Source organism: Salvelinus fontinalis, chromosome 4 (genome assembly GCF_029448725.1).
Source record: "Salvelinus fontinalis isolate EN_2023a chromosome 4, ASM2944872v1, whole genome shotgun sequence".
In the NCBI taxonomy this organism is placed as follows: Eukaryota; Metazoa; Chordata; class Actinopteri; order Salmoniformes; family Salmonidae; genus Salvelinus; species Salvelinus fontinalis.
Genome location: NC_074668.1, coordinates 22,572,556 through 22,583,569, shown reverse-complemented (window position 1 = coordinate 22,583,569; position 11,014 = coordinate 22,572,556). Strand labels below are relative to the sequence as shown.

Below are 11,014 nucleotides of genomic sequence, written 5' to 3'. Positions count from 1 at the left end.
GACTAGACTAGTAATTGGCAGTGAGTCTCCCTGATGTACAGTACCATTCAAAAGTTTGGACACACCTACTCATTCCAGGGTTTTTCTTTATTTTTACTATTTTCTACATTGTTGAATAATAGTGAATACATCAAAACTATGAAATAACACACACACACACAAACCTAGGCCTAGGCTATTTTACTTTGTAAAACAATATTTGGAAGTTGATCAAATATTTTGGTAGCCTACAGCAGATAGATTAGTCTTCTATTTTCAGCAGGAGCCATTTGCTTTGCAACCTGTGTTTTCCTGCGATTGTATTTGAAATATTGCGAAAGGCCTGTTTTATCTGCATACTGTTCAATGAAAGATTTGCCACGCATTCCCGACTGTATTGCCTTGTTATTGGGCAACACACAAGCCACAGCTTGGTTATTTTTTTAAAGAAGCTATTGATCCTCTGTGGCTAAATTATATACTGCGTGCACAATTAGGATAAATAAGGATCAATTTTATTGTTTAACAAACAGTCAATCCAAAATGTTATTGAACCTCAAACCTGAATGTTTAACAAAGGAAAGTGAGTTTTGTCTTTCTCAGGGAATGTAAGTGTGCAGAATTAATAGGCAACTAAATTACAAAAATAATTTCTCCCAACTCACTTGTTAATTCTCAAATTTTAGAGTAAGTGTAACAAATAAAACAAAATGACAATTAAATAAAAATGTTGGCCTTTCAAAAATATTCAGTGACCAATATAACCACCCTTCTTTTCAATAACTTCCATGAGCCTTCCATCCATGAAGTCTGTCAGTTTCTTGATCTGTTCACGGTCAACTTTCGCTGAAGCAGCAACCACAGCCTCCCAAATGCTGTTCAAAGAGGTGTATTGTTTTCCCTCACTGTAAATGTCACATTTGAGAAGGGCCCACAAGTTCTCAATAGGATTTAAGTCAGGTCATTATTCGGGCATTTTTGAGGCCCTTGCTGACTAGCCATGCAGTTGAGTACTTGGATGCATGTGTTCGAGCACTATCCTGCATAAAGACCATGGCCTTCTTGAATGCTGAGGACTTCTTCCTGTAACACTGCTTGAAGAAAGTATCTTCCAGAAACCATTAGTAGGTTCGGGAGTTTCAGACCATCTTCAACCCGAAAAGGTCTAACTACCTCATCCTTAATGAAAGCAGCCTATACCAGTACCCCTCCTCCACCTTGCTGGCGCCTGACTCCCATCCATCAAGTCCCTCTCATTTAATCTGTCCATAAAACCTTTGACAAATCTGTCTTCAGGTATTTCTTTGCCCAATCTTGACACTTCAACTTGTGAATATTATTCAGTGGTGGTCATGTTTCAGCCTTCTTGACCGTGGCCATGTCTCTGAGCAATTGACACCTTGTGCTTCTGGACACTCCAGGTAGGTTGCAGTTCTGGAATATGGTGGCACTGTAGGATAATGGGTTCCTGGTAGCTTTATGTTTAATTCCTATCAAGTCTTTTGCGCCTTTTCTTCTCCATGCGTTTTTTTTCACCCCAGTTGACTATTCGCAAACAAAACGTTTGATTGTCCGGTGGTCACGCCTCAATAGTTTAGCTATTTCAAGTGTTGCTTCCGCCTGAAAGGTATTTTACAATTTTTGACTTTTCAGTGTCAGTTAAATCTCTTTTTTGGTCCATTTTACCTGAGGTAATGAAGCTGCCTAATAATTATTCACACCTTGATATAAGATGTTATTCACTTTCGCCACACCCTCCCTCATTACACAAACACATATCACCTGAAAATGATTAAATCCAATAAGCATTCAAGTTTATGTGGTTTGGAATTGGAAAATATGCATAGAAATAATGATAAGATCAGACTATTAATTGTGCACGCAGTGTAGTCCTTTTCATTGTGTAGCAGAGTATTCTGAATTATTTAATTTCTTTCTGAACAGATAGCAGTAATTCTATAACTTTGGCAAATGTATTTCAATAAATCAGATAAATAATTGTTGAGGTGAGACCATGAGAGGTACCGGATCCGGCCAAATAGGCTGCGTAGCGAAATAGTCCAAAACGGAGAGGTGCCGGATCCTGTTCTGGCAAGATCTGACTCAAATTAAGCACTGCACCCATCTAGTGCCCGTTCAGACCCCCTTTGCCTCCAGGGCAGCCTGAATTTTTCGGGGCATGAATCCTATTAGGTGTCAGAATATTTGGTTGCTCAATTGGTATCAAGAGACCTAACGTGTGCCAGGAAAACATTCCCCACACCAGTACACTACCGCCACCAGCCTGTACCGTTGACACCAGGCATGATGGGTCCATGGATTCATGCTGCTTACACCAAATCCTGACTCTGCCATCAGCATAATACAACAGCATTTGTCGGGGATCGCATCCCCACTGGAGCCGCTTCTTCTTGTTTTTAGCTGATAAGGAAAGGAACCCAGTGTGGTCGTCTGCTGCAATAGCTCATTCGTGGCAAGGATCGACAAGTTGTGCGTTCCGAGATGCCCTTCTGCGCCGTTAAATGTCTGTTTGTGGCCCACCTGTTAGCTTGCACGATTCTTGCCATTTTCCTTCAACCTCTCTCATCAACAAGCTGTTTTTTTCCCACAGGACTGCATGTTTTTGTTTGTTGCACCAGTCTCTGTAAACCCTAGACCAGGGGTGTCAAACTCATTCCACGGAGGGCCTAGTGTCTGCAGGTTTTTGGTTTTTCCTTTCAATAAAGCCCTAGACAACCAGGTGTGGGGAGTTCCTGACTAATTAGTGATGTTAATTCATCAATCAAGTACAAGGGAGGAGCGAAAACCCGCAGACACTCGGCCCCCCGTGGAATGAGTTTGACACCTGTGCCCTAGACACTGTTGTCCGTCAAAAGCCCAGGAGGGTGGCTGTTTCTGAGATACTGGATCCGGTGCACCTGGCACAGATGATCATACAACGCTCAAAGTCACTGAATGCCTCGATGCCCGTCTTATATACCAAGCCACAGTCACCACAAGTGACTCACTGTCTGTACAAGCGATCCATTTTTGTGAACAGGTTATTGTACCAAATAAACGGGCCAGAGTGTGTACGTTATCAACAGAGAAGTGTTAATAAAAAATTATTGTATAGCATTCTGCTCATAAATTTACATGTAAGTCGAATTCAGTGTAAACTACTTCCTTTACAAAACAAGGCATAGAACAAATTGTGTTTTGGGTAGAGAAAACGGTCATCAAATATCTTGTGAAAGACTTATTTCACATTTCTGAAAGATCACATTGTTATTTTCTGGAATGCAATCTACAGAGTACAAAATTGCTGTGATATGAGTGTATGACCTGACCACGTTATAATCAGTGATAAGATTCCCAAGTACAACAGGTCTCACAAGTACGGAACAAACAGCCAACATCCCAAATCACAGCACACAAGTCTCTCAGTGCTTTTATACTTCATTGGCGCCTTTCTTCTTCTTCTTCTTCTTCTTCTTCTTCTTCTTCAGGGGTAGAATGTCCTCTTCTGGCCTCTTCTGCTCCTCATCGGTTTTAGCATTAGGTGAGGATTCTCCACAGTGCTCTACATCTCCACACTCCCCCTGGAGAGCTTTCCTTTTCTTATTTTTCTTTGGGACAGGGCTGCTATTATGGTCCTCTCTTTCTGCCTCCTCTCCTTTGTTGTTGTTGTTGTTGTTCTTCTTCTTCTTCTTCTTCTTCATTTTCTCTGAGCTGGGGGACTCCGGCAGGGAATGTGTAATCCCGCAGGGGAGAGCTGATGATAGGAGGTCTGTGACTGACACTGCTGCCTCTCTGAGTCTCATCTCCATTTCACTGTCACTGTCACTAGAATAACATTGCAGAAACAAACATTTATTACAGTATGCAATGCTACTGTATAAGGATTCCTCCCAACGTAGAAATTAAGGTGACATCAAACCACCTCACACAACCCAATGGTTAAAAGGCCAGGCCTAAACAGAACAAGCATCACCTTGAGCTGGGGATGGGCCTGCGCCTTACAGGAGGAGGAGGGGGATCAATGGTAAACTCTCCTGGGACAGATGTGGTGAACAGCCGGAAACCTTCAAAACCAAGAAATAAGATCAAGACCACATGCAGCATCTACATCACATCACACATTTTGTAATTACTGTATCAGTTTCAATGCAAACCAATTTATGGATAAACCCTCACCATCTTCACATTTGGTTGACTCTGTGCAGGGTCTTGATGTTTCTGCAGATATCACTGAAATACAACTGAACCTCAAATTTCATAGTTGGATTAAAGTATGCGACTGAAAAGTAGACAGGTGATGGTAACATGAGGCAAAGGCTATAACAGTTTGATGTAGCTAGCTAAAATAGTAAAACTGATGTTTATTAACATTTTCCCATGACAAGTAAGAAATACCTGTCAGGTCCAGGAATGGCTGAAGAATTGCAACATTTACCTAGAACTAACGCTGCAGATAGCAATACTGGGTGATTTGAAAGGTCATAGTCAATCAATCAATAATATAATAATTATTTTAGATTTTTTTTCTTTAATTTACAATCTGTAGAAACGATGAGAATAGAAAGGTTCAGTACTTTTGTGAAGCATCACAGCACAGTTGAAAAATATATGGCAAATAGAAATCCAAAATGGATGGTGTTAAGGGATAGATAGGAGGGGTTGAATGGAGCTGAAGGGTGGGACTAATAACAACAAGATAACAAATGTAAAACATATGGGGTCTGTAAAAAGTATATAGGTTCAGAACTTTTGTGAAATAGCAGTTACAATAGAAATCAAAATGGATGGACATCAGAAATAGAGGAAGGCCAGGACTAAAAACAAACTAAATATAACTATTGTAAAATAGATTGTGTCTGTAAAATGTGTATAGTATGTATAAACTGAAGGTAAGCCTAAGTGTTATTGTTTAATAGTTTACTCCAATTGAGGGAGGGGTGGTAGGGTTTGCAGAAAATAAATGTATATTCTAAATTTAAAAAGTATATATATATATATATATATATATATATATATATATATATATATATATATATATATATATATACTGCTCAAAAAAATAAAGGGAACACTAAAATAACACATCCTAGATCTGAATGAATGAAATATTCTTATTAAATACTTTTTTCTATACATAGTTGAATGTGCTGACAACAAAATCACACAAAAATTGTCAATGGAAATCAAATTTATCAATCCATGGAGGTCTGGATTTAGAGTCACACTCAAAATTAAAGTGGAAAACCACACTACAGGCTGATCCAACTTTGATGTAATGTCCTTAGAACAAGTCAAAATGAGGCTCAGTAGTGTGTGTGGCCTCCAAGTGCCTGTATGACCTTCCTACAACGCCTGGGCATGCTCCTGATGAGGTGGCGGATGGTCTCTTGAGGGATCTCCTCACAGACCTGGACTAAAGCATCAGCCAACTCCTGGACAGCCTGTGGTACAACGTGGCGTTGGTGGATGGAGCGAAACATGATGTCCCAGATGTGCTCAATTGGATTCAGGTCTGGGGAACGGGCGGGCCAGTCCATTGCATCAATGCCTTCCTCTTGCAGGAACTGCTGACACACTCCAGCCACATGAGGTCTAGCATTGTCTTGCATTAGGAGGAACCCAGGGCCAACCGCACCAGCATATGGTCTCACAAGGGGTCTGAGGATCTCATCTCGGTACCTAATGGCAGTCAGGCTACCTCTGACGAGCACATGGAGGGCTGTGCGGCCCCCCAAAGAAATGCCACCCCACACCATGACTGACCCACCGCCAAACCGGTCATACAGGAGGATGTTGCAGGCAGCAGAACGTTCTCCACGGCGTCTCCAGACTCTGTCACGTCTGTCACATGTGCGTGTGAACCTGCTTTCATCTGTTAAGAGCACAGGGCGCCAGTGGCGAATTTGCCAATCTTGGTGTTCTCTGGCAAATGCCAAACGTCCTGCACGGTGTTGGGCTGTAAAGCACAACCCCCACCTGTGGACGTCGGGCCCTCATACCACCCTCATGGAGTCTGTTTCTGACCGTTTGAGCAGACACATGCACATTTGTGGCTTGCTGGAGGTCATTTTGCAGGGCTCTGGCAGTGCTCCTCCTTGCACAAAGGCGGAGGTAGCGGTCCTGCTGCTGGGTTGTTGCCCTCCTACGGCCTCCTCCACGTCTCCTGATGTACTGGCCTGTCTCCTGGTAGCGCCTCCATGCTCTGGACACTACGCTGACAGACACAGCAAACCTTCTTGCCACAGCTCGCATTGATGTGCCATCCTGGATGAGCTGCACTACCTGAGCCACTTGTGTGGGTTGTAGACTCTGTCTCATGCTACCACTAGAGTGAAAGCACCGCCAGCATTCAAAAGTGACCAAAACATCAGCCAGGAAGCATAGGAACCGAGAAGTGGTCTGTGGTCACCACCTGCAGAACCACTCCTTTATAGGGGGTGTCTTGATAATTGCCTATAATTTCCACTTGTTGTCTATTCCATTTGCACAACAGCATGTGAAATTTATTGTCAATCAGTGTTGCTTCCTAAGTGGACAGTTTTATTTCACAGAAGTGTGATTGACTTGGAGTTACATTGTGTTGTTTAAGTGTTCAATTTATTTTTTTGAGCAGTGTATATTTACCCCAAAAATATATGGGGGATTCGAAATGACGCAATTACATTGATGGAAGCAAAAATCTATCCACAATATTAAAGCTGATCAACCCCTAAATTTTGTATATATATATATATATATATATATATATATATATATATTTTTTTTTATAAATAAATATAAAATAAATACCTGTCAAGCATAGCCCCTAATTTCTTTGCAACGTGCGCACGGAACTCTGGGGTCGTCTGCAACTCGTCCCCATCATGTTCATGTTTAGATACAGCCACACTGTTGACCATGGTATACAATAAAACAGTATAGGTGTAGCTGGTAAAGCCAAGCTAGGTACAAAACCTCTATTAATGATGAGTAAAAAATAGAGGGAATAGCAGGATTTCACGTTAAGTTAAAACTTACCGACGGGATTGCTTGACATTGCTTACCCCATCTAAAACAACAGCAGTTACTGTCGTTGGGAGAAAGATAGATTTGCTCGTTGGCTCAAGATTTCACACATTTAGCTAGCCATCTCCCACCCCACTTCTGTTGTTATGACTGTTAGCGTTAGCTAGCTAACTACACCCTGGGTCTTAGCTAAAGCAAAGGTGCACTAAAGTTTGGCTGAATTTACCTGCCGGGTTGGCATTGTGTGTACCATTAGTTCCATATGTGCCAAGACTCCAAGCTGCTTCCTTAAAATGTTCTAGATCTTCATCTTCACTGCTTGAGTCTTCGGCCATCGTCCCAACAGGCGCTTACATGTTGGATCGAGCACGTGTGGCTACAAAGCAATGCACTATGGGTAATTCATTATTTCAAGGCAAACGGTTGTCACTAGTTACCCCAGCCACAAAGTACAAATTGGCTATGTATCGTAAACATTTATGAAAACACAAATTAGCTTTTTGGTCTTAATTTAAGGTTAGACATAATGTTTGCAGCGTGGTTAAGGTTTGGTTTAAATCTTATTTTAAGATGATAAATTGTAGAAATTGGCGTGGTATAGCCATAATTTTGACTTTGTGACTGTGGTAGCTAGCGGCGACAAGGGCAAACCAGCAGGCTACAATGGTTTGAGTTTGACGATTGAAGCCAACATTTTTCTTCAATGGCTTTTGTTTATTTCTCCCTCGTTCTGCAGAATATAAAAGGCAATGTTAGGTGGGCTTCTAGTTCTTACCAGATCCTCACCAAGTACACATCCAAAGATGTAGACAATAGTATTTGACATAGAGTAACATGTAACATTCAAGACACCACACTTTGTAGTCACTGAGATGTCTGTCATAAAACACATTCATCTATAGGCAAAAGTACTATTTGTTCAATAAAAATCAATGGGGTTTCAATTTATTCAGTATGTGGGTCCAACTAAATAAGAGTGAAAAATTATATCAGTAGCGACCATGTTGTAAAAGCCATAATTAGTGTTAATTTCAAATCAAACTTTGCCACATGTGCCGAATACAACAATTGTAGACCTTACAGTGAAGTGCTTACTTACAAGCTCTTAACCAACAATGCAGTTCAAGAAGAGTTAAGAAAATATTGACCAAATTAAATTAAGTAAAAAATAAAAGTAACACAATAACGATGCTATATACAGGTGGTACAAGTACCGAGTCAGTGTGCGGGGGTACAGGTTAGAGGTAATTTGTACATGTAGGTGGGGGTGAAGTGACTTTGCACAGGAAGCTTGGCCCCAATGATGTACTAGGCCGTATGCACTACCCTCTGTAGCGCCTTACGGTCAGATGCCGAGCAGTTGCCATACCAGGCGGTGATGTACCGGTCAGGATGCTCTCAATGGTGCAGCTGTAGAACTTTGAGGATCTGGGGACCCATGCCAAATCTTTTCATTCTCCTGAGAGGGAAAATGTTTTGCCATGCCCTCTTCACGACTGTCTTGGTGTGTTTGGACCACGATAGTGTGTTAATGATGTGGACACCAGGGAACTTGAAACTCTCGACCCGCTCCACTACAATCCCATTGATGTTAATGGGGGCCTGTTCTCCCCGCTTTTTCCTGTAGTCCACAGTCAACTCCTTTGTCTTGCTCACATTAAGGGAGAGGTTGTTGTCCTGGCACCACACTGCCAGTTCTCTGACCTCCTCCCTATAGGCTGTCTCATCGTTGTCAGTTATCAGGCCTACCACTGTTGTGTCATAAGCAAACTTAATGCTGGTGTCGGAGTTGTGCTTGGCCACGCAGTCGTGGGTGAACAGGGAGTACAGGAGGGGACTAAGTACACACAAGTACGAACTGTAGTCAATGACCAGCACTCTCACATAGGTGTTCCTTTTGTCCAGATCGGAAAGGGCAGTGTGGAGTGCAATAGAGATTGCATCATCTGTGGATCTGTTGGGGCGGTATGAGAATTGGAGTAGGTCTAGGGTATCCGGGGAGGATGCTGTTGATGTGAGCCATGACCAGCCTTTCAAAGCACTTCATGGCTACCGACGTGAGTGCCACGGGGCGGTAATCATTTAGACAGGCTACCTTCGCTTCCTTGGGCACAGGGACTACGGTGGTCTGCTTAAAACATGTAGGTATTACAGACTCAGTCAGGGAGAGATTGAAAATGTCAGTGAAGATATTTGCCCGTTGGTCCGTGCATGCTTTGAGTACATGTCCTGGTAATCCATCTTGCCCCGCGGCTTTGTGAATGTTGACCTGTTTAAAGGTCTAGCTCACATCGGCTACTGAGAGCATTTTTACACAGTCACCCAGAACAGCTGGTGCTCTCGTGCATGCTTCAGTATTGAATGCCTCGAAGCGAGCATAAAAAGGCATTTAGCTCGTCTGGTAGGCTCGCGTCACTGGGCAGCTCACCTCTGGGTTTCCCTTTGTTGTCCGTAATAGTTTTCAAGCCCTGCCACATCCGATGAGCGTCAGAGCCGGTGTAGTATGATTCGATCTTAGTCCTGTATTGAGGCTTTGCTTGTTTGATGGTTTGTCTGAGGGCATAGCGGGATTTCTTATAGGCGTCCGGATTAGTGTCCCGTTCCTTGAAACCGGCAGCTCTAGCCTTTAGCTCGATACGGATGTTGCCTGTAATCCATGGCTTCTGGTTGGGATATGTACGTACGGTCACTGTGGGGACGATGTCATCGATGCACTTCTTGATGAAGCCGATGACTGAGGTGGTAAACTCCTCAATGCCATTGGATGAATCCCAGAACATATTCCAGTCTGTGCTTGCAAAACAGTCCTGTAGCGTAGTATCCGCATCATCTGACCACTTTCGTATTGAGCGAGTCACTGGTACTTCCTCTAGTTTTTGCTTTTAAGCAGGAATCAGGAGGATATAATTATGGTCAGATTTGCCAAATGGAGGGCGGGGGAGAGCTTGGTATGCATCTCTGTGTGTGGAGTAAAGGTGGTCTAGAGATTTTTTCCCTCTGGTGCAAATGTGACATGCTGGTAAAAATTAGGTTAAACTGATTTAAGTTTGCCTGCATTAAAGTCCCCAGCCACTAGGAGCACCACTTCTGGGTGAGCATTTTCTTGTTTGCTTATAGCGGTATCCAGCACATTGAGTGCGGTCTTAGTGCCAGCATCGGTCTATGGTGTTAAATAGACGGCTACGAATAATAGATGAGAACTCTCTTGCTAGATATTGTGGTCCACAGCTCATCGTAAGGTACTCTACCTCAGGCGAGCAATACCTTGAGACTTCTTTAATATTAGACATTGCGCACCAGCTGTTTTCGACAGAAAGACACACACCCCACCCCTTGTCTTACCAGACGTAACTTCTCTGTTCTGCCGGTGTATTGAAAATCCCCCAGCTTGATATTATCCGTTTCGTCGTTCAGCCACGACTCGGTGAAACGTAAGATATTACAGTTCTTAATTTCCCGTTGGTAGGATAATTGTAAGTCTTCAATTTTATTTTCCAGTGATTGCATGTTAGCAAGTAGAATTAATTGATGGCAGTGGGAGTTTACTCGCTCGCCTACGGATTCTCAAAAGGCAGACCAATCTGCTTCCTCTTGTCTTTTCTTCAGGCAAATGACGGGGATCTGGGCCTGTTCCCGGGAGAGCAGTATATATCGTTCTCGTCGGACTTGTTAAAGGAAAAAGCTTCTTCCAGTTCATGGTGAGTAATCCCAGTTCTAATGTCCTGAAGTTATTTTCGGCCATAAGAGACTGTAGCAGCAACATTATGTACAAAATATTTTTTTTACTGGAGTTACAAACACACCCCCCCCCAAAAAAACAGCACAATTGGTTACATGCATGTAAAACGTCAGCTATTCTCTTCGGTGACATCTTAACAATTTGAGGGAGCTATTAGAAATACAGAATTTAAAATGGTGGATGCCATCACAATTTCCATCAGTAAATGTAAAATAAAAAATAAAAAAATACACATCACAAGTCTAGAAAGTGATCATCACATCATACCTTCCACTGAGCATTGACCTGTAG

The 11,014-nt window shown here is 42.5% G+C and overlaps 1 protein-coding gene across 4 annotated transcripts; it reads right to left on the bottom strand.

The window, feature by feature from the left end:
* Positions 1-3,051: 3,051 nt before the first annotated feature.
* On the bottom strand, positions 3,052-7,362 carry LOC129853364 (protein CUSTOS-like). 4 transcript variants are annotated; one of them, XM_055919316.1, is made up of 6 exons: positions 7,211-7,362; positions 6,997-7,045; positions 6,769-6,867; positions 4,156-4,226; positions 3,953-4,043; positions 3,052-3,804 (listed from the first exon to the last, which is right to left on the bottom strand). In XM_055919316.1, exons 1-6 carry the CDS (start codon positions 7,317-7,319, stop codon positions 3,411-3,413), a joined length of 813 nt encoding a protein of 270 aa, XP_055775291.1. In that variant the 5' UTR covers positions 7,320-7,362; the 3' UTR covers positions 3,052-3,410. The 4 variants fall into 4 exon arrangements, with proteins under 4 accessions (XP_055775291.1, XP_055775293.1, XP_055775292.1 ...); XM_055919318.1 differs by lacking the exon at positions 6,769-6,867 and having other exon boundaries at positions 4,156-4,209; positions 7,211-7,300; XM_055919317.1 differs by lacking the exon at positions 6,997-7,045 and having other exon boundaries at positions 7,211-7,294.
* Positions 7,363-11,014: the final 3,652 nt, after the last annotated feature.